Below are 27,859 nucleotides of genomic sequence, written 5' to 3'. Positions count from 1 at the left end.
GGTCCTCCACTTCAGCCCATATCTGCAAACCCCTGCAGGGTGCGTTTAGCTAAAGGGGCTTCAGCCACTCACCTTCACGCACCCCAAATGAAGGCCTTGCTCTTCCTCACCCACCCCCTGCCCGCTCCAACTCCTAGCAGCTCCTGATGCCCGAAATCCATGAGTCTCTCTGGACAGGAGCCTCTCCCTCCCCACATGCAGCCCAGCATGCAGGGCTACCTGTCCTGTCTTCTGGGTATTCTGAATATGACTACTTCTCTCTGCTCTGGCCACTTACCTTAATCACCCATCTCTTCTCCCTGGACAACTGCCCACTTCCTAACTTGGCTCCCTGCTTCTGCTCTTGCTCATTCCAGTCTGCTCTCTACACAGCAGCCAGAATGATCTTCTTAAAATGGGCATCAATTTGCTTTAGGCTTTCAGGGGCTTCTCACTGCACTTAGAGATCCACAGGGCCCCGCTTGCAAGGCTCTAGCCACCTCGCCTTGGCCCACTCCTTCCATGAGCCAATTCTTTCTCTCCTTCTCTCCCTCCTGTCCTCCACCCTCCATCACCTTTCTCCCCAGAGCCTTCAAGCATTGCTCCCCCTTCGCCTCCTCACTTTTCAGCTTAAATGTCAGAGAGGCCTACTCTTCACTTGGGGCTCCCCTTTTACAGTTTCTCACAGAACTCAGATCTCTTTCTTCCCTGTCCCTATCACAGTCTCAAAGTATATATTTATTTACCTCCCTAAAATGTTGGGAATCAAAGTAATACATATTTAATATATAAAAACTGAATAGCACAGAACTATTTTTACCTGTGGCCTCTTTACTCAATATCCATCTCTCCCAGTAGGTCCTAAGCACTGGGTGCAGGGCCTGTGTTTCTCTTACTCCTCACTGAATTCCTGGTGTCTGGGAAAATGAGTAGGTGCTGAAAAAATATTCTAGAATAAGTCAAGTGAGTGGTTTCTGAGACAGGAGAAAAAGAGCCACAAAGGAGACCTTTCCTGTGCACTCACTGCTGTCCATCTTAACAAACACAGCTTTATGGTGCTAAACGCTACACACACAGGTCTAAGTCCATCTGAGCAGATGGTTATCACTCTGCCTTGACGGGGTGGCCCCAAGGCCGTGAAGGTTTCTGAGAAAGGGGATGCCCGACTGAGCCCTGAAGCATAAGTAGTAGGCAACCAGATAAGAAGGGAGGAGGCTCAGTAGAGCTTTGGAAGCATGAAGTACCAGGTCGTCCATAGCCAGCTGTGAACTCTACTGGCACCTACAGGGATCTGAGGAGCCCTGGAGAACAATGGAGAAGAAGACATGCCTGAAAGGAGAGATGGCATGAGGTTCAGAAACTAGATATACTCTTGGGTGATGGATAATAATGTAAGCAGATGGTTAGGAGTTTGAGTGAGCCTTGGTGGGGCAAGGGATGAGGCAGTTCAAAGAATCTTTGAGGTGCCAAAAATGCCCAGCAGAGGGCGCCTGTAGTAGAATAATCTCTTGGTAACCAAGTTGACTCGGTGACCCTCTATGGAGGTCAATTGTCCTCCATAGGCAAAGGGCCAAGGTGGCTGGGACGAGTCATACACAGGCTAAAATGCCAATCAGCTTCAGCTGTAGCCAAGTGGCTTTGTTTGCTAGCAACAGCTAGCAAAGCCTGACCTCTGAACCATGCCCTGCAGGGACCTGAGGGCCACCTGCTAGAAAACCAGTTACATCAGACTCCTCACATGTAGGAGGGGACAACAACTTGTCCTCCCCAGAATAGAATAGATGTAGAACCAATATTCATGTCAGATTCACCACTGCCAATATCACCATCTGCAGGCTTCTGGAAAACTTCAGATTCTGCTACAGGGTCCATGCAATGGGCCCTCTAACCCAAAAGCCAATCATAGCAAAAGCAGTGAGACAATAGTCTGGTCTGGGATTCTCAGGCTAATGGCCCCTGTCTTCATTAGGCCCAGAGAAGGACAGCAGGGCCAGAAGTACACCCTGGATCACAGAGAACACCCTGAAGTACACCCTTGACAGAGAACACACAGAGGTATGTATATACCCTTGACCACAGAGAACTCCCTGAGGTACACACTGGATCACAGGGAACACTCAAGGTATACCCTCAACCACAGAGAACACTCTGAGGCATACCCTCAACCACAGAGAATATTCTGAGGTACACCTCAGATCACAGAGGACACCTTGAGGTACACCTTGGATCGTGGATCACAGAAACACTCTGAGGTACACCCTTGACCTTAGAGAACACTCTGAGGTATACTCTGGATCACAGAGAATACCCTGAGATATACCTTGGATCACAGAGAACACTCTGAGGTACACCCTCAACTTCAGAGAACACTCTGAGGTACACCTTGATCATAGACAAAACTCTGAGGTACACCTTCAACCACAGAGAATACTCTGAGGTACACCTGTGTTACAAGAAACACTGAGGTACACCCTCAACCACAGAGGACACCCTGAGGTACCCCTGGATTACAGAGAACACTCTGAGGTATACCCTCAACCACAGAGAACACTCTGAAGTACACTTTGGATCACAGGGAACACCTTGAGGTACACCCTGGATCACAAAGACTACCCTGAGGTACACCCTTAACCACAGAGAATACTCTAAGGTATACCTTGGGTCACAGGGTACACCGTGAGGTACACCCTCAACCACAGAGAACAGCCTGAGGTACCCTGGATCACAGAGAATATCCTGAGGCACATCTTCAACCACAGAGAACACTCTGAGGAACACCCTTGATCACAAAGAACACTCTGAGGTACACCCTCGACCACAGAACCAGCCAGACATGATCTGGCAGGAGGCGGGGCATGCTACAGACCAGGGACAAATATATGCTACTGACTCAACCTTGGCCAGAAAACACAGGTGCAGAAACCAAGTATGAAGTTGGATAGAGGGTCTAACCGCATTACACCTAAAGAGCCTCTCAAAAATTTTCTTCCAGTCCCCGCTGTTCCCAGGGTATCTGAGGGCAGACCTATCTGCCAGGAGGCACAGTAACAGTTCCTCTAAACTGGAAGCCAACAACACTGCTTGGCTTTTCCCTCCTCTTTACCACAATGGGAGCAGGAAGAAAAAAGGGTCTTTGTATTAGAATAGTGCATGATTCAGTCTGTGTTTGAATCCTAGTTTTGTCACTGGCTTCACCTCTATGTCTCATGTATAAAATCGAAAGGAGCACCTATGCAGTACCTGGCACATTGAAGGCACTCCAGAAATGTTAGCCATTATGGATATTGTGATTATTTCCTGTTTTAATACTGGGACATGGAGCTGCCAGTGAGCCGTAGGAACTGGAGGGGTAGGGGTTCAGCCCAGGGGCCCCTGGGACACCTCCTTGTACTCCGGTATCTTATAGACATTAGCTGACAATCACTGTGTCCTTATGCAAAAAGGACCCCTCAGGGCCCAGACCCTTTGGGAATGGAGATCAGCAATGTCCCAACAGGGAAAGGCCTCGGCCACCTAAGACCTGGCTGAAGGTGAGGGGTTTGAGGACCAGGCATGAAGTGTCTCTCATACTCTGGCTCCTCCAACTGGCTCCTGACCAGCATGTAGGACTTCAGCCTGAGCCTTCCTTTCCAGCCACAGGTCCATTCTCAGCCAGGACCTGGAGTCCATGAGGGAGGTCATCTGCTGGGCCTGCCACCCCACCATGACTTCTCCGACCCACTCTGCCTGCACCCCCTGCGACACCCCAGCTCCCTGAGTCCAAAGCACTGTGCGTGCTTCATGAGTGGCTCTGCTACTCCCCAGTTCTCCATCACCTCATCCTCATCACTCATCCCATGATGGCCACACTCATTTCCCCACCGCTTTGGAGTCCGTCATGTGCTTCTCTTGTATGCCTCTCAACGTGCTGTGCCCTCTACTTGGAACCCCCAATCCTGCCTTCAGCTCTCTCTGCTCTATTCTGGAAGAGTTGGCTCTGTGTGACTTAGGGGCCCCTTCCATAATTCCCACCACACCTGAGGGTCACCTCATCATAATTCTGGTTCTACCACAGAGTATCCTCAGCTTTTCCTCTCCGCATCTTGAAGGACATACCAATCTGTATAACCCCCAGCACAAACACCTCTGAAGGGCAGGAGTGAGCGTCTCACCCTTGTGTAGCCAGGGCCTGGGGAGGCTGACCAGAGATGTGCTCAGCGTGAACCCCCAAACTCAAATACAGTGAGGGCTGACAGAGGCTTCCTTTGTTAAAAGACAGCAAACTGTTAGATTTCAAAAATAACTTAAGACAAAATTTCTTTTTTATTCTCGAGCAAGAAGCCAGACATTGCCAAATCTATTTAGAGAGTTCACCAAAAGGCTGCTACCCCTGCGCTGGTGGTCCCACCACCACGAGACTCCATTCAGGGGGCCATACAGACTGGGGGTCCTTGACGCTGGGGGTTGCTGGCCAAGGTCAGGGCTCTCTGGGTCTTCTGAGGGAGAGGAAAGGTCCAGGGAGGAGGCTGGACTCTTGGGGCCTGGCCTCACTCCAGCTTGTCCCCAGTCCCTGGGATTTGCCCTCAGCCTGTCAGCCCCCCCATCCGCACCGCCTGCTTGTAGGGACTCGTTTTAATTAATGCCAGAGCTGGGCCAACCACTGGGGCCGTGACACTTGTTTGCAGGTCATCTCCTCCTAACAGGTTCTCCCTGGGAGGGGATTTGTCACTAATTGAAGCAGAGATCAGTTAATGAGGCCGCGGGCCCAGGGTTCCAGAGAACAAGGGAAAGGAAAATAAAATAAAGCTTCTTTCTTTGGAGGTTTTGTGATTTACACACACAAAAGAAAAGCGAGCAAGCTGCAGATTTTCCAAGTCAGAAACTCCGCTCCATCTGCCGAAGCTAGCCCCTCACTGTGTGAAGACGTCAGGCAGAGGGACGCCGCTACGGCTGAGACCATGGGTCTAGTCGGAGAGGGGCCTCCCGAGGCCAGCAATCAATCAGCAACCTAATTAACAAGTATTTATGGAGCAGAGCTTGTGCCCCCTCGGTGGGGGAGAAGACACAGGGCCTGTCCCTGGTTAACTTGTAATCTAGGGGAACAATGACAGGACAGGACATGGGGCGTAACAGCGTGTGGGAAGGACAGAAGTTTCTGGAACTTAGGGGTGGGGGCATAGTTTGGACTGGCATGGTCAGGAAAAGCCTCTTTGAGCACCCTGCAGCTTGGCAGGGCGTTGGAAGGAGGGTGTCCCCAGCACAGGCACAGTCCCTGAGGCCCCCGGTCCTTGAAGTAAGACTATGCTTCTGAGAGCCTAGAGGGTCCCCCAGTCCCCAGTAACCACAGCCACAATCTGGGTTGGCTCTGATCCTAGGAAGTGGTAGGGATGGAATAACCAAGGGCCCCTTGGGTGGGGCAGAGAGCGTGGAGCGCCATGCCTGTAGGAGGAGGAGGATGGCCCACCATGACAGTGGTCCTTTTTACTCCAGCCCTTTCCAGTCCAGGCCACTCAGTATAATCCCTGATGTGACTTCCTCCCTCAGCTTTGCCCTACCTCACCCTTAAATCTCAAAGAAGGAAAATGGGATTTTCAAGCTGCTAAACTAGACTCCTCTAGTTATGAAGAGCAAGGAGGAGAGCCCCTTCCCCTCTCTCACCAGAACCCTGATCTTTGCCAGTAGCCCCCAGAATCAGGGACTGCTGATTTGTGTGACCCTAAGTGAAGTCTCTGCTGGGCTGCAGACTACCAGGGTGGGGTTTGAGGTCTCCTGGCAAAAGCCATCTGAATAGATTTGGAAATGTCTGGCTTCTGGCTTGGGGTAAGATAAGGATTCGCGGAGGAGCTTGATCTTGGGCACAAAGTGGGGATCACTCCCCAACGGGTCATTTGGAGAGGACACGGTCTACATGGGAGCAGAATCAATGAAGCCATCCCAAAACAATCGCAGATCCCTACTTTCCCAGAACAGTGAAATAAATGATGGTGTATGGTACAGTGGGTTAGTACAGAGTTGTGAATAATTATTATATTTAATGACATGGGAAAAATGAGGAAAGTGGGATTATTATATGTGAATTCCTTCATTATATATGAATTTTTAATTTTGCATTTTCTAAGTGTATTTATTGTGTGGTAAAATAACAAAGTTGTGAAGTGACCTTTACCCCCTGGAGTCAGCTATAGGAGACTACCCAGCTAGGATCTAGACAGTACAGATGGAGATGCAAGGGTGGGCTCATGAGTGGGACGAGTGTAGTGAAGGTCCTGGGAACTTGAGCTTCCACTCTGGCTCCGGCCCAGGCCCCTCACTGTGTCGCCTGCACTCAGCCCTCTCATCTGGGATGCAGCCTTATGCTCACATAGTCAGTTTACAGACCTAGCCTACTTAATAGCTGCTTTATTCTCAAAGTCCTGTGGGATTCAAATAAACCTATTGCCCCTGTCTTGAGGAGCTTATAGGCCTCCAGGAGGAACTGGATATATGACCCCATTACCAAAGATGGGGATGGGATGAGAATGTCCTGGGAGCTCAGGCACAGAGCAAAGGGGAGCTAACATGTGGGCCAGCTTTACAACTGTTCCCAAGCCCCTTGCTTCCTGCATCAACCACATTATTCAGAGTGGAGAGCAGCTCCTCTGAGGAGGGTTCTGGATGAACATGGGCCCCTCTAGCGACAGACATCCTGCCCTCAGCTGGAGTATGCAGCCCTTTGCCGTTTGCATCACTCAAGGGCACCACCTCACCTCCCCACCTGCTCTCCAAAATCTGCAACACTCTCTCTAATAAAGTTCATGTCTCTCTATTAAAGTGTCAGCAGAATCTACTCTCTTCTCTGCCTAGAAAGCCAGCCCTGGTGGCCCACCCACACAAACCTCTGTCTCCTACACCTTCACCTGGCCCTGACTTCAGACAGGTCTGGCCAGAGCTGCAGGACACAGAAGTGGGGACAGAGTTACTCACAGCGATGGAGACGGCACTGATGACAGCTCCCAAGTAGCCCTGGATGAACTTGGACGCCGGGGAAGGCTGGAAGGCAGAGAGAAATTTCCAGGCCCACTGGGTGCCCAAAGCTGCCATACCCTGCCTTGCAAGCAGCCCCAGCCAGCAAGAGATGTTCCTGCCCACCAATAGGTGAGAAGGAGGTCCCTCTGGAAGCCAAGGGGATCTGGGCCTCCATCAGCACAGCTCCCTTCATGGACATACAGGGCAGCGAAGGGGACGCCAAAGGGCCTGCTGCACTTTCGCCCCATTCTAAAGAGCTCACTGGCAGACCCTGCTGGCTGGAGGTAGGCAACAGCAAGGGCCAAAATGGGTCATTTATGGTGAGGGTGAACAGATCCAATGTAGGAAAAATGAGCGCTGGAAGTGGGCTGCTGGCACCTGGAGGACCGCCCGGTGGAAATGGCAGTGCCATGGCTGGCACACCTGGTGGCCTCTCCGGTGCCTTGTCAACCCCCAGGCACAGCAACCAGGCTGCCAATCCAGCAGATGACAGTTGCTCCACATTTCTACAGGAAAATGCAACCCAGTTGCAATGGACAACATTAAGAAAGGGCTACGGAACTTGCCTCTAACTAACTGCTCTGATGGTAATTTTGGAGGTGTTTGGGTTAAGGTAAATGGGAGCCATCCAGGTAGAGGTGTACGTGTGTGGATCATATGCCCAAGATGCAGATTGAAGGTTTAGATGGGGGGGTGGGGAGGCATCCTCAGAGTTTCAGGACCCAAAGTTCCTACCACCCAGGCCAGCCCCTAACTCTCTTTTGTCTCCCCCAAGGTTAGAGAATGCCCACACCTTCTCCTCCCCCAGGTGATAGCCTCCCAGGGAGATCCAGACTCCTCCTCCTCTCTCACTGGCTTTGGACAGAAGTACAGGACGGACAGCCTTGCCAGTGAAGCAGGGGCCTAGCTCCGCCCTAGACAAGGAAAGGGGGACAGGGACTCCACTAAGAGCTTGTTCCAGAAGTGCAGGGGACTTTGGGGAGGAGGTGCCGGTACCCTCAGACCCCTCACCCGTCGAGAGCAGCCCTTCAACTTTACAGCCAACAGTCTGGGGGCACCAAGGCAGCTTCCAGGCAAGCTTGGAGGAAGCTTTAGGGGAATTCAGTCCCCATGTGGCTGATGCCATCCTAATCCAAGATCTGGGGATAAGAGTTGCCCAAGGAGGATTTTGAAGCCAACAGAGCTCATCCCTCTCACCGCCTCCACTATATTCCCATTTTCTGGGTCCTCTTCACTTCATGTGAACAGCCCCTCCCTGGTGGGTCCCTTCCTGAAGGGTGGGCAGTTTTAAATCAGGTGCTTTGAGGAGGACAGTGCTTAACTCAGAGGAAGCAGCCCCTGCTGCTTCGGCTCGCCATACTGTAGGGAGGATGAGGGTCACCCCAGCCTGTTCCCTGCCACCGCACAGCGGGCTGTGGTGCTCACCTTGGTAGCATTGCGGTTTGCATAGTTGACACAAGCGTTATGGCTCTGGTTCAGCCACTGAAAGGCAATGGGGGAGAGGAGATGTCAGGGAAGGTGTGACATCGAGGCCAGAGAGACATGGGGTGCTGTCCACATGGTGCACAGGTGGTTCTGTCCACCCCACAAGTCAGCAGGACCAACTGTTCCAGCTTGCCTGACATTGTGCCAGTGGCAGCACTGGAGCCCTGGGAAACCCCTCCATTCTAGGCAAACCAGGAAAGTGATCCTGCCCATACCGGCAGCTCATCCCAACCCAGAGACAGTCACCTCTCCTGGAATCATGCCCCATCCATTGTCCCAAACGGGCCTCACTTTCGTTAACACACATCATCCTTGTTATATTACTTATTGGGGAAAGTCAACATTCACCCCTCGAATGACTGCCAGCCCTGAACCTCTTTCAAAAACATCTCAGCCCAGTGTCTTGCACTATTGTAGTGCCCAGATGTGGACACTGTTAGAAGTTTTGTTAGGGAAAACTTTGATGTTTTTTCCTGAAGACAGGTTTTTCTTCTTGCTTTACTTTCTGCACAGGCACACAAATACACACACACACACACACACAAAAGGCTTCAACTGTTTTTAGGGAGCCACGGTCCAGACTCTAAGAATGGACACCAGGGTCTGTGGTACCTTTCCATAAATACTTGCTACCTTAAGGTTGTTGATGGACTTACCTTCCCCATGGACTTGAATGAGGCCAGGGGCCTCAAGGTCAGAGGCCTTTGGACAACAGCCAAGGAGCAGCAGGCAGCCACAAACAAGCCCTCATCCCCATATGCAAAAATTAGAGAGTCACAGGGACACCTGGGTGGCTAGGTGGTTGAGTGTCTGCTTTCAGCTCAGGTCATGATCCCAGGGTTCTGGGATTGGGTCCTGCATTGGGCTCCCCTCAGGGAGCCTGCTTCTCCTTCTGCCTATATCTCTGCCTCTTTCTCTGTGTCTCTCATGAATAAATAAGTAAAATCTTAAAAAAACAAAATTAATCACATAAAATAGCCTAGGCATGGGCCACTAGGACCTGCTCAGCAAAATCCAAAGTCCTGGGGCTCCCCAGTGGCTACTGGGTCAGGGAGGGGTGGGAAGTGGGTTGACTCTCCCCGAGGGGCCTCGACAGGGAGCTCTAACCAGCACTGTTGGGTCTTTCCTTCAGGAGCCCTCTGTTGCCAGGGACTGTTACCTGCCAGAAGACTGTGGATGCCAGTGTCTGGTTGGGCAAAAGAAGACCAACTACCTACAAGAGAAAGAGAGGAAAACCTGAATAAAGCAAAAGAAACATCCTATACTTTTGCAAAGAAGAATGACACAGCCATGAACAAAAGTAAACTGGATCTGTACAAACTGAGGTGGATGATGGGTATATAAACTGCTAACCACAGTGGGATGGTATGTGATGGAAGTGAACCAGGTTGCATAATTATATCACAGTACAATCCCATTTTTGTCAAGAAAAGAAATCACATCGTGTGTATAACCATATACACAGACATAGGCATATACGTAACTCCACGAAAAAAATCTATACCCCAGCATGTAGATGTCTCTGGAGGTCAGGCTACAGTACTTTCTCACATTCTTCTTGAATATTCCTGTATTCTTTTAAATATTGGACATGTATTACTTCCATAACTAGGGGAGGGGGAACGATAAAAACAAACAAGTAAACAAAAGGAACATCTTTACTTCCACTTAGCTAACCCAGCTCTTTCATACTCTTGCCATCCCATAGGATTTTTGTGAGGATTAAAATATAATGCTGGGGGTGCCTGGCTGGCTCCATCGGTGAAGCGTCTGCCTTCAGCTCAGGTTATGATCTCGGAGTCCTGGAATCGAGTCCGGTGTTGAGCTCTCTGCTCAGCAGGGAGCCTGCCTCTCTCTCTCCCTCTGCCCATCCCCCCACTCATGTTCTCTCTCTCTTTTGTTTATTTATAAATACAACTTTTTTTAAAAAGTAAAATAAAATATGATGATAAAAATCATTTCCAGGGCCTTATATACTTTATAAATTCAAGCAGGGGGAATTTATATCTGTTATCTCTGAGCCCCCACGAAGAAAACCCACACCATATACAAGCTTAAGCTATCAATTGAAACACAGATGTCTAATAAATACTTGCTAAGGGAGCAAATGGACCAATGGATGAACAAGCACACACATGGCTGAGTACTGGTGCCGAGGTATGGATTCATTATGCCCAAAGCCCAAATGTCACTTAAGAGGTAGACTTGCTGACTTTGTTTTTTCGGTTTAGGTCAAGATTAATTGTCTCATCTGGACAACTGGCCAAACTTTGGACTTCAGGAATCCATGTGTCTCTCTCAAGTTTACCTTTTGAGTGCTTGTGTGCAAAATAATATCTACCAAGTACCATGCATATGGGAAAAATGTGCACAACCATCCACATATTGACTTATTTATTATTCCTGTAGATAAAATGGCTCTTTGGCAAGAATTTCTGTAAGGAACAAGTATAAACATTCAATACTACACAGTAAATCAAATTCTAGACATCCTCAGCAGCATTTGTAAATCATGTTTTAAACATTAAAATGTTTTAAGACAGCAAACACACACATTTATATTTATTGGCCCATATCAGTTTGAATAAAATTATATAATGTAAAGCCATTCCATAGCTCCAATGAGGAATTATCTTACGACTTTTTTCTCCCCAAAATGAGATCTCAGTTCAATTTTTCTCTGCAGCAACAGCCTAGAGTCCTGGAATGAGAATCAGGAGAGCCTGGAGCTCAGCCTCAGCCCATTCCTGTGTGATCTCTAGCTGACGGTGTCTCCAGCAGAAGACGGTCCCCTTTAGGGCGCTAGCTTTCTTACCTTGGTTTAAAATCCCATTCTCAAGGTTCAAATAGGAAGTATTAAGTCAACTGAGATAGCCTCAGTGCCTGTAAAGGGAATCCCTCCTCACCCAGCCTGGCCAAGAAATATCCCTGGGGACCCAGGACCTCCCCCTAGTCAGCCAGGAGTGAGACCACAGAGAGGAAGCTGAGCCTAAGAAGAGAGGTCTGAAGTTGGGAGTCGACAATGTGATCCCAGAAAGTGTGTGTGTGTGCATGCATGTGTGGATGCATGTACACATATGCATGTCTAACAGCTTCTCAAAGCCTAAAGAGATAAAAGCTATTCTTCACTGTTGGGAACTGAACTCAGGAATTCATTCTCCTAATCTGTTGGTTTATAGAGCCTGGGTGTATTATGGACAACATTGTCTTCTCCTCCTCAACCTCCCTTAGACCTCCTAACTGAGCTTGGGCTGTCAGAAGCATCATAAGATACAGCCCCTTGGGACTCACTGCATTTACCAGATAACCATTGTCCAGGACACTCATTGCTCTTTACATCGCAGAATCCCCTTTATGAATCCTCCTGGGGGAAATTTTTCTGGTCTTGGGGTCAGGAATTCATACTTCTGAGCACCTGGTTTGCATCTGTCTTGCAGACATTGAGCATTTAACTGGGTCTCTTTTCACTGACTGTTGAGAAGCTCAGGCCAGATCTCCACAGCTCATATCTGTCAAGTATACAGACCCTCACTGCATGTATTTTGTGCCCAAACTTCACTCCTAGCTTCTTCCCTTTCCTAAACTTCTCTCTCATTTTTTGTCTTTATTTGTATTTTCTGGTGGCAGGCATTTTTTTAATGTGACATCAAGTCTTTTTCCAGAATAAACCATAGCACTAACCTAAACTGAAACAGTACCTAGGCTATGTAATACACACACACACACACACACACATATACATAAACGCAGTTTGTAACCTGTGAGCTTTTTCCCTTGTTGGCCAAACCCGACCAACCTCCTGCTCTAACATGGGCCTGATATCCATGCTGAGCACCTCTGACTCCTTCTATATTCTCTTTTAAAAAATCTATTCATGAAAGACACAGAGAGAGGCAAGAGACACAGGCAGAGGAAGAAGCAGGCTCTCTGTGGGGAGCCTGATATGGGACTCAATCCCTGGACCTGGGATCATGACCTGAGCCAAAGACAGATGCTCAACCACTGAGCCACCCGGGTGCCCCTCCTTATACGTTCTTATTTGATTGATTGATTGATTGATTGATTGATTGATTTTGCTAAGCATTTCCCCTATATCACTTACCATGATCCTGATCAGAACTCTGGGGCTCACACAAAATAGAGATTACTTTCTTTTTTTTTAATTTTTATTTATTTATGATAGTCAGAGAGAGAGAGAGAGAGAGAGAGGCAGAGACACAGGCAGAGGGAGAAGCAGGCTCCATGCACCGGGAGCCCAATGTGGGATTCGATCCCGGGTCTCCAGGATCGCGCCCTGGGCCAAAGGCAGGCGCCAAACTGCTGCGCCACCCAGGGATCCCGAGATTACTTTCTATATTTTACAAATGGGAAACCTGAAGCTTACAGAAATTCAGTGATTTGCTCAAGGCTTTGCAGCTAGAGAAAGTCAGAAAGCTCTCCTGAGTCCTGGCTTAAGGGCTCCAACTCTATGATTTTGGGGTTCCTTTTCCAGCTTATTCACCTGAGCACAAAGGAAGAGTCACACTCTATGCCCCTTTTCAAACATCTTCCAAGCACCAAGTTCCATGGTGCTCCCCATGGACAATACAGGAAGAGAGGACCATACAGCACCTAACCACAATAAACATGAAGACCAAACAGGAAAATGTATGAGAATATCCTTTCTCACATTTGGACACAAAAATGACCAGGTGGTTTAATCAGGTACTTGGGTATGTCAAGTTGATAAATGCAAATATCCAAACCCGGAGCTCAGGAAGGACAGGTCAGAGTGCTTGGGCTATGTGCCAAAGGAGGTGGTAGGCTGGAGCTGGGATGTGCACGCATGCTTATGTAAATGAGTGCATGTGTATGTGTGCGTGTGGGGGCAGGGGCAAGAGAGCACGCTCACAGGAGCAGGGACAGCCAAGAGATTGGCCTTATTAAAGGAGGAGGTTTGAAAAATCAGACCCGGGTGAGGTTAGGGGCAGTGGAAAGCCATGCTGCATTGTGCCCCCAAATGGGGCCCAAGGGAAGCATCTGAGGCTGAGGCAAGGGGAACAGGGATCCCACTTTCCAGGTCCTACAGTCAAGCTGCTGGCTGGGGCCAGGAGCACATGGGTGCCAGCCCCATTCCCTATTAGGCAACACACAGCACCATCTGCACAGTCCCAGGAGCAAGAGCAGATATTTTATAACTTCCTTTTTTCTTTTTAAGTCTAAATTAAAAATAAATGTTCCTTCAGTTCTCAGATGTATATCTCTGGTGCAACCTGCCCACATTCCCCCACGCTGCCCTTTCCAGAACATGGCAGGGGAAAGGAGGAAAGAGATGGATAGAGAGGGAGCCAGTCCACCCGGCTTCAATGCCAGTGGATTGCACCTCTTCCAAGAGGGAAACGCTTCAGGCGTGGCCGCGCAGACGGGTGGAGAGAGCCCAGAAAGTGGCTGGTACCAGGGAGAGTGGAAGGAGAGCCAACAGCCAGAATTTCCAGCCCAGCCTCCCCGCTATCTTGCTGCAGGACCTTGGCCAAATCGCACATCCTATCTTTGCTCCCATTTATAGTTTGTAATACAGCTAGGGTCCCCTCCACGGCTCCCGCCCCATGGCAGCTGTCCTCTTCACACATCTGTCCACTTTTGCTGCTCTGCTTCCCCTCAAGTGGCCATCCATAGGCCCTGGGGATTAACACACAGGCTCTGGTCACAGAAAGAGCCAGACTTAAATCCTAGTTCTAGTATCTACCAGCCATGTGACTGCACACAAGTTACTTGAGCTCTTCGTACCCCCATTTTTTCCATCTGTTAAATGGGGCCACCCTGGTAGTTTTCTGGATGGCCATGGGGGGAGGCAAGGCATAGAAAGAATTTTGCCCAATGTCTGGCGTGCAGCAAGTACTCATTAGGTGCAAGGTGTCAGTATGGCTCCTCTCCTCCTATCTCATTCATTTCTAGTTTTTGCTGGTCTTTCATTTCTCTGAACTCCACAATCTGCATTACATAATCGAGCATCATCACCTTGCCCCCATCTTGTCTTTGAACACAAGCCTCATCCCTCAAAGGATAGTGAGCTCCTGAAAGGTAGAATTGGGGCTTTTCTCTCTGAGGTCCTCCAAAGCACTCAGCACAAAGCTGGGCCCACACTGTGCTGTATGTACTAGAAGAATACCGCTAATTCATTATTAAGAACATTAAATCTTGGGGGCGCCTGGATGGCTCAGTAGGTTAAGCCTCCAACTCTTGATTTCAGCTCAGGTCATGATCTCAGGGTTGTGGGATCAAGCCCCACATCGGGCTCCATGCTCAGTGTGGAGTCTGCTTGTCCCTCTCTCTCTGCTCTTCCTCCTCCCACCTCTAAAATAAATAAATAAAATCTTAAAAAAAAAAAGGAACATTAATTCTTGGTCTGGGAAAAGATCTATGATGGACTGTGACCACCACCACTCATTTCTTCTTTACTCCTTTTATTAAAGTCCCATTTACAGAGGGGTGTTGACCTTTAGGGAGGGGGGCAGATTGGGTTTTTGGTCCTGATTCTTCACTCCTCCCTGCATGCATACCCTTGCTATGGGAAGAACTCTTTCCATTGCTTGGCTATATATCTTGCTGTGGCCAAGCGCATGTGGGAGGAAGTGGCAGTGGGCCAGCCCGAAGCCCAGGCCTCAGAGGGCATATGTGTTTCTGCTGGCTGTCTTGTGTTTCTAATATTGCCATGAGGAGACAGGCCCTGACTAGTGTCCTGGTCAAAGGAGGATGAGAGGCATGGGCAGCAAAGGACAACCTGTGCCAGCAGACTCCCAGTTGACCCCAGGCCTGCAATAAGAAGCAGGCCTCCGTCAAGCATGATCTAGACCAGCTACACCCAAGTAATAACAGACCCCCTAACAATAAATGCTTATGGTTACCAGTGAAATTTTGTGGATGTTTGTTACACAGCACTGTAGTAGCAATAGCTGTTTAATACAGACAGGGATTGCCATGTCTGAATATGCTGTGCTTTCTGGTCCCAAATTCTGTACGATTACCAATGCACTGGAATTATGTCTTCACTAGTGATGTTGGTTCCTGAACAGCCTAGCTTATCATTCCACCTGGTGACCAACAGCCCAACTCTGGGGCTGCCCCAGTCAGTCAGGGAAGAAGGGACCCCTGGGCCTGAGTCTTGTTCAGGACAGAATCCAGAATGGGGCCAACGGCACCCATATGGCAGTTGGCACACAAGAAAAATCACATCTTTACTTCAGGACTCCTTCTTCACAGTATTCTAACCTCTGCAGAGAGGTAAGATCTCCATCTGGGAGACAGGCACCACCAAATATCCCAAGCTCTTGGCCAGAGGTGGGATGTGAGCAGCTGGAGATGAAGACAAGGGAGCAAGGCTGCTGGTCACAATTCTATGTCCTGTGATACTGGGGCTCAGAAAGAGAGAACTGAGCAGCTCCCACTTCCTTGGCTGCCACCCATGCAAAACTGACTCGGGTGATAGGAGAAAAGATGTTTTAAAAGCACAGAAAATCCAGAGAGGAAGCAGTTTGTGTCAAAACAATGGGGTGGTGAAACTCAAGTCAGGGGATGAGTATAGGGTCCGGCAACTGTCCCTGTCACCTCATATCTACATGGCTAATCCCTCCTCATCCTCCAGGTTTTAGCTTAGTTGTCACTTCCTCCAGGAAGCCCTCCCTGGCCCTCCAGATGAGTTAAGTCCCCTAGTACCCTGCCTGCCTTCTTTGCAGTATTCATCTCAGTAGTAGGAATCTGTTTAAAATCTTTCTCGAGTTTCCAGAGACTTCAGAGGGGTGAGAACATCAATGTTCAGTTATCACACACCTGGGAGTCCTCGCTGGTAAAGTGACAGTCCTCTGGCATCATACCCATTTCCTCCATATTGACTCACTCAATTCTAAAATATTCCTCTTCGTTTTTAAAGACCTGCCAAGGGCCCCAGTACTCAATAGTTTGCCTGTTTTTTCCTTCTACTTTGTCTCCATCTTCTGATTTATGTGGCTAACGATCTGAAAAGTAACACTGCAGTGCGCGAGGGGTGCTATTTAAAGGATTCCAACCAGTTAAAGAGGAATAGAATATCTTTTGTCAAATGAATGTTTGTCCCCGACAGGTCAATTCTAACTTAACTGAGCAACACCTCTTTTATGGTACAAACCAGGCCAAACCGACTAGTGTCGGGTTACAATGGAGGTAGGCCAGGAAGAAAATTGTGATTGGCATTTAAATGTGTGAAAAAGCAGAGTCTGGGACAAGGAAGGTTGGGAGACACCAGGAAGGTTCTGGGACACAGCCAAATCCTCATGCAAAGTGAATCGTCTGTGGTCTACCCTTCCTTCCTCTGGAGATGAAGTGACCCACACCAGCACCTTCGGAGATTTCTAAGTCCACAAACACATCTACCATGTTAAAACCACATGGTTCAGAGTATGGAATCCAAGCTCTAAATGTCCCAAGACGGGTATCTGGTTTGGATGTAATGTAAGGCCGCTGGACTCACTGACTGGATGCTCCTGGTCTGCCTTCCTCAGTCTCCCAGCTGGATATGGGGGATGGGGGCCTTGGATTCTGAGCGTTCAAAAATGACAGGGGGAGGGGAGAGGAAGACAGCAGTGTCCCAGGGGGCTCAGAGTGGGGAGGCACAGATAGCACCTGGGAGAAGCTCAGGCCCACAAGAGAAGCCCAGTTCCTGGCATCTGAGACATTACAGTAGCCCAGGGTGCAGGATGGCCAGGTAGCCAGCAGGTAGGCAGATGCAAAGAGGATAGGACAGGGACAGCAACACAGGCCCTGCCTCTCCCCAGCTACACGTGCATGAAAGGGACTGTGCTGCACATCCTCTAGGGCAAACCTGGGAACAGAACTGCCAGTTACAGGCAATCATGGTTGGTGGGGTTTTTTTGGGAAGGCCCTGAGGAAGAGGTGCCATGAACTGCACTAGCCTCGGAAACAGCCTCGATGCACTGGCTTAGCCACCATGCTTATGTATAAATTGGGATCTCTTTGCCACACACCGAAGGGGGAAAAGTTCCCATCTTTAAATGTTAAGCTTAAAATAAGACACTACATGGGTGCCAGTGGATCTGTGAAATCTGCTGACTAAACTGGCACCAGCCTCTGGGAGAAAACCAGCTCGTTTCTCCTGAGCTCTGGAGAGTGAGCAGGGTGGGGGCGGGGTTACTCTCAGGCAAGGCGGGGAACAACACGGATGGGGAGGGGGGGGTGTCAAACCCGGGATGCTCACCTAGGCAGGAAGCATGGAGGTTGTTTCCAGAAGCATCTCAGTTGAGGCATCTGCCAGCCTTAATCACCCCTTTCTTTCATCACTCAGGGACCCAGTTCCTAGCACATTCGCCAGCACCCCATTTCTATTTTGGTAAGCACTTTAGTGGCTTCTGCATGTATATGTTTCTTACGTACTGTATCACATCAGGGGCTTCCCTAAGGTGTGGACTGGAACCTTCACTCTCCTTCAGACCAGGCATTTGTTGAGGTGTTCGGTGCTACCAGGTGACAGTGGGGGCCATAGGGGAGTGGCCAGGCTCTGGTAGAAGGACTGGAACAGTGCTCCTTCTACGCAAAGCAAGGCAGTGGCCCAGGAAGGAATGGGACAATGAGCCCTCTGATTGCTTATCTGCATTAAAGTACCAAGAGAGAAGGCTACAGGTTCTCCTTGCCTAATGACTCCTCTCAGGATCTGGCCTCTGGGCCAGCTATTCTGAATCCTGGAATATGAATATTTGGGACCAGGAAGTGGGGCTAGGTGAGCATTGTCATTTTGGCTCTGGCTGCCACCAAGGCCTGCTGAGAGATGTCCCAACTTATGCTGCCCATGCACCTCCCTCAAGTGTTCATCCACAATCTCAGGGCCAGGGCATCCTATTTTCATACTCTACACATTTATTCAGAGGGATGTTTGTTCCAGGCTGGGAGAGAATTGGTCTTCAGGGGACATTTGCAGTATCTGCTTCAGCAGTAAACACCTAGACAACACAAGAGTAGACAGCCTCCAACTTCCCAACAGGGCTGTAGTGACCCTGAAATAACTGACTTGTCTTGAGTAGGAAGAAGAGAGAAGAAATGATGAAGTGTCATCAATAACACCTTGTGAACCAGAGACAGTGCTGGTATCCCTTGGGTTAGCTAATTCATCCCAGTTAATGGCAGCTATTAATTGTAGAAGGGTCCAATTGGCCTCGTGTGGGGAAATGAGCCCCAAATTCAACTTTTCTGGTTTGGTAAAGAGATGATATTGCTAAGTGATGTATCTTTCCTTTTCAAGTGTTGATAGAATATTTATTAAAATTATTATGGCATATTCTTGTTTGCCTACATACTAACCATTCGTTTCTTTCTTAGTAACAGAATCCCCATAATTGGGGGATTCTACATGAAATGTAAACAGAACTGTGTTGTGAGACTTTGAAGAAGTCTCCTTAAAGGGAACTGACTCAGGGACACTTGGATGGCTCAGCGATTTGGTGCCTGCCTTTGGCTCAGGGCATGATCCTGGAGACCTGGGATTGAGTCCCACATCAGGCTCCCTGCACGGAGCCTGCTTCTCCCTCTGCCTGTGTCTCTGCCTCTCTCTATATATCTCTCATGAATAAATTTAAAAAATCTTATTAAAAAAAAAAGGGAACTGATGCAGTTGGGAAGTATATCCTTTTACTCCTCTCATCTTTCTCCTCCCTGTAATGTAGATGTGATGGCTGGAAATCTGACAATTACATCGGGTTATGAAGTGATTTTGATGACAGAAACCAGCACTGAAAATGGTGTAGAAAAATGGAAGTCTGGCTTCCTGGTAGCATTATAGGGATCTGCCTACCTGCAAACTTCTTTGATGTGGGAAAGTAATAAACTATTTTCTGTAAGGGACTTTTATTTTGAACTGTTTAACATGCAGATGGTCCTAATCCTAAGTGGTCTAATCGTATAGTATGCTACAAAGACAACCATAATACATCTTAAATGGCAGAACTGTAGAGGTCATTCTCTCTGAAAATACAACAAAGTGGAAAATAATGACAAAAGAATACATTTTTAAAAGGCCAATCACTTGTGTTTTAAAATATGTTCTTCTGGGGGCACATGGATGGCTCAGTCAGTTAAGCGTCTGACTCTTGATTTTGGCTCAGGTCATGATCTCAGGGTCATGAGATCAAGCCCCATGTCAGGTTCTGTGTTCAGCATGGAGTCTGATTGAGATTCTCTTTCTCTCCCTCTTCCCCTTCCCTGACCCACTCTCTTTAAATAAATAAATATTTAAATAAAATATTTAAATAAATAAAATCTTCAAAAAACTAAAACAAAATAAAATGTGTTCTTCTGACTAATTGATTAAAGATGACTCAAAACTAATTCCAAACTCATTTATAAAATAAAAATATAGATCACTATATATGATTACATATTAGATACAGCCAGGCATTAGATATACTCAGAAGCAAATTCACAGCCCTAAGCCCTTTTATTACAAAGAAAGAATAAATAAAGTATTCAAGGTAAAAAGTAAAAAACAACAAACAAACAAAAACACCATAAACACACCAAAGAAAAGAGGAAAAAAGGGTATTATAAAACAAAAGCAGAAATGAATAAATTAGAAAATAAAAACAGAAGAATTGATAAATACATCCAAGAGCTTATTCCTGGATACAACTCTCATAAATCTGCTTATTTTAACAAAGGGTTGGAGGTGAAAAGGGGGGATGGGACTCAAAATCAATCCAAGGAAAGATAATTATATATATATATATATATATATATATATATATACACACACATATATGAGATTATATTATTAATTATATTATATATAAGATTATATATATAAAAAATTTTATTTATTTATTTTAGAGAGAAAGAGAGAGAGCATGAGGAAGGAGGAGCAGAGGGAGAGGGAGAGAGAGAATCTGAAGCAGACTCCAAGCTGAGCTTGGAGCCCGATGCAGGGCTTGAACCCAGGATCCTGAAATCATGACCCAACCTGAAATCAAGAGTCAAACACACAACTGACCGAGCCACCCAAGAGTCCCGAGAAGACCATTATATTTAAAAACATCAATATTTAAAACTGTCCACAACAAAGACACCAAAGAGTGAAGGGGAAATAGCTTGGAGAAGAGATTTGCAATGTATGTAATTTAAAGAATTAGTATCCAAATATAAAAAGAACGCTTACAAATCAATTAGGAAAATACAGCCAATGGAAGCATAGACAAGATGTGAACAAGTAATTCACAGAAAAGGAAATATAAATGGTAAATGAATAGATGAAAAGAAGCACAATCTTCTTGGTATTCAGGAAAATAAAAATTAAAACCATAGTAAGATGCGACCCTTCTTCCATCAGGTTAGTGCACAAGAAAAATCTAAAAATATGAATACCAATGTTACTAAGATGTAGTGAAATATAGCCTTCCTGAAAGGAAATTTGGCAATAGCTCTCAAAAATGTAAATGGGCATAGCCATTCACACAGCAAATTCACTTTCTAAAATGGGTTTCTGAGAAGTCTTCATAGTTGTACAAAAAGAACTTCACAAGGATTTTTCACAGCACTGTTATTTCTAATACCAAATCATCAGAAACAATCGAAATCCATGGCTAGTGGGGAGAATACTACTCAGCAGGAAGAAACAAATGAATGAAGCACATCTTTATGTAGGCACACTGCTAAGTGTAATAAGCTAATTGTATATAAATAAATATACTGTTATATTTTTAATGGAAAAATTACAAAACAGAAAAGAATGTTTAAATGGTTCACATGTATGGAAATGCCTAGAAAAAAACTGAAATTTCACACCAAAGTTCTTACAGAGGTTACTTCTGGGAGCAGATTTGGGGTTGAGCCTTGTCAGGGGAATTTCTACTTTTTTTGTATTGTTTCAATTCTGAGCTGAGAGAACATATTTATGTATTACTTGTATAACTTTTAAAATATTCTTTAAAAAAGTCTTGGTGGTATTTTTGAATTCCAAAGAACATATTCATGTATTACTTGTATAATTTTATAAAATATACAGAGAAGTTTTTTTTAATCCTGAGGATATTTCTGAACTCCAAAAGACAAAGAGAAAAAAAAATACCAAAGGATCCCAAAAGGAGTGGTGGAGGTTTACCTACAAAGGAAAAGAGAATCAAGCCAACCATTGTTCATGTATGAGAGAGAAAAAAAGACATTTCCAGATATGCAAGGACTCAAAAAGTATATTGCCCACACACTCTGAATATTATTCAAAGAAGTGCACCAGCCAAACATAGAATACACACACACACACACACACACACAGCCTAAATAATTTTGAATTTCATACAGGTGTTCATTAAGCGAGGATTCAAAAACCTGATGAGATTTTGGATTATTTCTACAATCTTGGCAGGTGTATATGGGTAAAATGGTAGAGAGAAGAGTAAATGGTATGTTAAAATTATCTTCCTGGGGCACCTGGGTGGCTCAGTCTGTTAAGTGTCTGGCTCAGGTCATGATCTCATGAGTTATGGGATTAGATTCCAAGTTGTGGGGATCCCTGGGTGGAGCAGCGGTTTAGCGCCTGCCTTTGGCCCAGGGCGCGATCTTGGAGACCCAGGATCGAATCCCACGTCGGGCTCCTGGTGCATGGAGCCTGCTTCTCCCTCTGCCTGTGTCTCTGCCTCTCTCTCTCTCACTGTGTGCCTATCATAAATAAATAAAAATTAAAAAAAAAAAAAAGATTCCAAGTTGTGCTCCACACTGAGGGAGTCTGCTTGAAGATTCTCTCCCTCTGCTCCTCCCCCGATTCATGCATGTGCACACACTCTCTCTCTCAAATAAATAAATAAATAAATCTTTTAAAAGAAAAGATTCTTCCTATGTATGAAGGGTTAAGAAGGTCATATTTATTATTCAATTATTGATATTGACAGGGTAAATATAATGGAACCATATGTATATATGACAGATGAATAGTAATTAGAGAAAAGTAGAATGCTTCCCCTTCCAAACTACTTAAGAAGCCAAAGGATCATTAGAAAGATCACTCCAGCACAAATCAGGAAAAGAAGTGGAAATAGCAGCAAAGCTTGATAAACAAACCAACAAACTGCTTAATGGCAGGGATAAGTGGTCACAATAACCAGTGGCAGAACAAATATGAGTGGGTTCCATTTATCATTAAAATTAAAGACATGTTTCTCATACTGGGTGGAGAAGTAAAATTCAGCTATAGTTTGTCAAGAGACATATAATACAAAATGACACAGAAATTAAATGTCACTCATACAAAGGTGTAGGCAATGATTTACAAGGCAAATAAACCAAACAGGAATAGAAATACTGATATGAGATGAAGTAGAATTCAAGACAGTATTCACTGAAACAGGGATACTTTGTGCATGTGTGAATGAGAGAGAGAGAGAGAGAGAGAGACAAGGGAAGAGAAAGAGAGATGCTACCGTTTGTCACCATGCAACATCACTACAATACCATTGATTATATTCCCTATGCTGTACTTTTCTTCCCTGTGACTTACTCATTCCATAGCTAGAAGCCTGCATCTCCCACTCTCCTTCACCCATTTTGCCCATCCCCTCACCCCCTCTCCTCTGTCTAACAATCAGTTTGTTCTCTCTATGTATAGGTCTGCTTCTGCTTTTTGGTTATTCATTTGTTATTCATTTGTTGTTCATTTGTTATTCATTTGTTGTTCATTGTTATTCATTTGTTATTGTTTTGTTTTGTTTAGATTCCACATATAAGTGAAATCATATGGTAGTTATCTTTCTCTATCTGACTTATTTCACTTATTTCACTTAATACTTTCTAGGTCCATCCATGTAGTCACAAATGGAAGATCTCGTGCTTTTTATGGCTGAGTAATGTTCCGTGATATATATATATATATATATATATATATACCACATCTTCCTTACCCATTCATCTATGGATGGACATTTGAATTGTTTCCATATCTTGGCTACTGCAAATAATGCTGCAATAAACATAGGATCACATACATCTTTTTGAATTAATGTTTTCATTTGCTTTGGATAAACAGACTTACTGGATCATATGGTAATTCTATTTTTAATTTTTTGAGGAAACTGCACTATTTTCCACAGAGGCTGTACCTGTCTACATTCCCACCAACAATATATGAGGATTTCTTTTTCTCCACATCTCATCAACACTTGTTATTTCATCTTTTTTGATTCTAGCCATTCTGACAGGAGTAAGATGACATCTCATTGTGGATTTGATTTGCATTTCCCTGATGATGAGTGATGTTGAGCATCTTTTCATGTTGTCTTCTTTAGAAAAATGTGTATTCAGGTCCTCTGCCCAATTTTTATTTGGATTATATGGTTTTTGGTGTTGGGTTATATAAGTCCTTTAAATATTTGGATATTAACACCTTATTCAATATATCAACTGCAAATACCTTCCCCCATTTGGTAGGTTGCCTTTTCATTTTATTGGTTTCCTTTGCTGTGCAGAAGCTTTTTATTCTTTTTTAATTTGTTTTTATTGACGTTCGATTTGCCAACATATAGTATAACACCCAGTGCTCATCGCATCAAGTGCCCTCCTCAGTGTCTGTCACCCAGTTACCCCAATCCTCCACCCACCTCCCCTTCTATAACCTTTTGTTCGTTTCCCAGAGTTAGGAGTCTCTCATGGATTGTCTCCCTCTCTAATTTTTCCCACTCAGTTCCCCTCCTTTCCCTTATAATCCCTTTCACTATTTCTTATATTCCCTGTATGAGTGAAACCATATGATGATTCTCCTTCTCTGATTGACTTATTTCACTCAGCATATCACCCTCTAGTTCCATCCATGTTGAAGCAAATGGTGGGTATTTGTCTCTTCTAATGGCTGAGTAATATTCCATTGTATATATAGGCCACATCTTCTTTATCCATTCATCTGTCGAAGGACATCAAGGCTCCTTCCACAGTTTGGCTACTGTGGACATTGCTGCTAGCACATTGGGGTGCAAGTGTCCCAGCATTTCACTACATCTGTATCTTTGGGGTAAATACCCAGTAGTGCAATTTCTGGATCATAGAGTAGCTCTATTTTTAGCTTTTTTTTTGGCCCCCACCCCCTATATTTTAACTTTTTGAAGAACCTCCATGCTGTTTCCAGAGTGGTTGCATCAGTTTGCATTGCCACCAACAGTGCAAGAGGTTTCCCCTTTCTCCACATCCTCTCCAACATTTGTTGTTTTCTGTCTTGTTAATTTTCACCATTCTTACTGGTGTAAGGTGGTACCTTTTTTTTTTTTTTTAAAAAAAAAGACTTTATTTATTTATTCATGAGAGACACACACGGAGAGAGAAGCAGAGACACAAGCAGAGGTAGAAGCAGGCTCCATGCAGGGAGCCTGATGCGGGACTTGATCCCAGGACTCCAGGATCATGCCCTGGGCCAAAGGCAGGCGCTAAACCGCTGAGCCACCCAGGGATCCCCAGTGAGGTGGTATCTTATTGTGGTTTTGATTTGTATTTCCCTGATGGCAAGTGATGCGGAGAATTTTCTCATGTGCTTGTTGGCAGTGTGTATGCCTTCTTTGGAGAAATTTCTGCTCATGTCTTCTGCCCATTTCATGATTGCATTTTTTTTTCTTGGGTGTTAAGTTTAATGAGTTATTTCTAGATCTTGGATACTAGCCCTTTATCTAATATATCATTTGCAAATATCTTCTCCTATTCTATAGGTTGTCTTTTAGTTTTGTTGACTGTTTTTTTGCTGTGGAGAAGTTTTTCTTATCTTGATTAAGTCCCAATAATTCAATTTTGCTTTTGTTTCTCTTGCCTTCACAGATGTATCTTGCAAGAAGTTGCTGTGGCCAAGTTCAAAAAGGGTGTTGCCTATGTTCTCCTCTAGGATTTTGATGGATTCTTGTCTCACATTTCAATCTTTCAACCATTTTGAGTTTATCTTTGTGTATGGTGTAAGAGAATGGTCTAGTTTTATTCTTCTGCACGTGGCTCTCCAATTTTCCCAACACCATTTATTGAATAGACTGTCTTTTTTCCAATGGATATTCTTTCCTGCTTTGTCGAATATTAGTTGACCATAGAGTTGAGAGTCCATTTCTGGATTCTCTGTTCTGTTCCATTGATCTATGTGTCTGTTTTAGTGCCAGTACCATACTGTCTTGATGATCACAGCTTTGTAGTACAAACTGAAATCTGGCATTGTGATGCCCCCAGCATTGGTTTTCTTTTTCAATATTCCTCTGGCTATTCAGGATCTTTTCTGATTCCACACAAATCTTAAGACTATTTGTTCCAACTCTGTGAAGAAAATCCATGGTATTTTGATAGGGATTGCATGAATCTGTAAATTGCCCTGGGTAGCATAGACATTTTCACAATATTTATTCTTCCAATCCATGAACATGGAATGTTTTTCCATCTCTTTGTGTCTTCCTCAATCTCTTTAAGGGGTGTTGTGTAGTTTTTAGGGTATAGATCCTTTATCTCTTTGGTTAGGTTTATTCCTAGGGACCTTATGGTTTTGGGTGCAATTATAAATGGGACTGCTTCCCTAATTTCTCTTTATTCAGTCTCATTGTCAGGGTAGAGAAATGCCACTGATTTCTGGGCATTGATTTTGTATTCTGCCACATTGCTAAATTGCTGTATGAGTTCTAGCAATCTTGGGGTGGAGTCTTGGGTTTTCTATATACAGTATCATGTCATCTGCGAAGAGGAGAGTTTGACCTCTTCTTAGCCAATTTGAATGCCTTTTATTTCTTTTTGTTGTCTAATTGCTGAGGCTAGGACTTATAGTACTATGATGAATAACAGTGGTGAGAGTGGACATCCCTGTCGTGTTCCTGATCTTACGGGAAAGGCTCTCAGTTTTTCCCCATTGAGTATGATATTTGCTGTGGGCTTTTCATAAATGGCTTTTAAGATACTGAGGAATGTTCCCTCTATCCCTATACTCTGAAGAGTTTTGATCAGGAATGGATGCTGTATTTTGTCAAATGCTTTCTCTGCATCTGTTGAGGATCATAAGGTTCTTGATTTATCTCCTATTGATGTGATCTATCACGTTGATTGTTTTATGAGTATTGAACCATCCTTGCATCCCAGGGATAAATCCCACTTGGTCATGGTGAATAATCTTTTTGATTTACTGTTGGATCCTATTGACTAGTATCTTGGTAAGAATTTTTGCATCCATGTTTATTAGGGATATTGGTCTATAATTCTCCTTTTTGGTGTGGTCTTGGTCTGGTTTTGGAATCGAGGTAATGCTGGCCTCATAAAACAAGTTTGGAAGCCTCCCTTTCTATTCTTGGAAACAGCTTTAGTAGAATACGTATTATATCTTCCCTAAATGTTTGATAAAATTCCACTGGGAAGCCATCTGGCCCTGGACTTTTGTGTCTTGGGAGGTGTTTGATGACTGCTTCAATTTCCTCACTGGTTATTGGCCTGTTCGGGTTTTCTATTTCTTCCAGTTTTGGTAATTTGTGGTTTTCCAGAAATGCATCCATTTCTTCTAGATTGTCTAATTTGTTGGCACATAGCTGCTCATAATACGTTTTTAAAATCATTTGTATTTCCTCGGTATTGGTTGTAATCTCTCCTCTTTAATTTGTGATTTTATTAGAGTCTTTTCTCTTTCTTTTAATAAGGCTGGCTATTTATCTCTTATTAATTCTTTCAAAGAACCAACTCCTGATTTTGTTGATCTGTTCTACAGTTCTCCTAGTCTCTATTTCATTGAGTTCTGTTCGAATCTTTATTATCTCTCTTCTGCTTGGTGTAGGTTTTACTTGCTGTTCTTTCTCCAATTCCTTTAGGTGCAAAGTTAGCTTGTGTATTTGAGTGTTTTCCAATTTTTTGAGGGAGGCTTGTATTGCGATGTATTTGCCCCTTAGAACCCCTTTGCTGTATCCCAAAGATTTTGAATGGTTGTATCTTCATTTTCATTAGTTTCCATGAATCTTTTTAATTCATCTCTAATTTCCTGGTTGACCCATTCATCTTTTAGTAGGATGCTCTTTAACCTCCATGTGTTTGAGTTTCTTCCAAATTTCTTCTTGTGATTGAGTTCTAGTTTCAAAGCACTGTGATCTGAAAATATGCAGGGGACAATCCTAATCTTTTAGTATCGGTTGAGACCTGATTTGTGACCCAGTATGTGGTCTATTCTGGAGAAAGTTCCATGTGCACTTGAGAAGAATGTGTATTCACTTGTGTTCAGATGAAAAGTTCAGTATATATCTATGAAATCTATTTGGTCCAGTGTATCATTTAAGACCCTTGTTTCTTTGGTGATGCTCTGCTTAGAAGATGTCATTTGCTGAAAAATGCCATGTTGACATCTCCTACTATTAGTGTATTATTATCTAAGTATCTCTTTACTTTAATTATTAATTGATATACTTGGCAGCTCCCACATTAGGGGCATAAATAT

The 27,859-nt window shown here is 45.0% G+C and overlaps 1 protein-coding gene across 9 annotated transcripts in view; it reads right to left on the bottom strand.

Annotated features, from left to right (window-relative positions):
• Positions 1-27,859, bottom strand: part of SFXN5 (sideroflexin 5) — a 122,752-nt gene that overhangs the window by 45,610 nt on the left and 49,283 nt on the right. For all 9 annotated transcript variants that reach the window (XM_038561761.1, XM_038561759.1, XM_038561755.1 and 6 more), the window contains 3 exons: positions 9,608-9,661; positions 8,389-8,445; positions 6,922-6,987 (listed from right to left, as the gene is read on the bottom strand). In XM_038561761.1, the coding sequence (XP_038417689.1) occupies positions 6,922-6,987; positions 8,389-8,445; positions 9,608-9,661 (177 nt within the window). The remainder of the gene's footprint in view (positions 1-6,921; positions 6,988-8,388; positions 8,446-9,607; positions 9,662-27,859) is intronic.

This window comes from Canis lupus, chromosome 17 (genome assembly GCF_011100685.1).
Source record: "Canis lupus familiaris isolate Mischka breed German Shepherd chromosome 17, alternate assembly UU_Cfam_GSD_1.0, whole genome shotgun sequence".
In the NCBI taxonomy this organism is placed as follows: Eukaryota; Metazoa; Chordata; class Mammalia; order Carnivora; family Canidae; genus Canis; species Canis lupus.
Note: the sequence above shows the minus strand (reverse complement) of the source record. Positions and strands in the feature narration are given on the sequence as shown.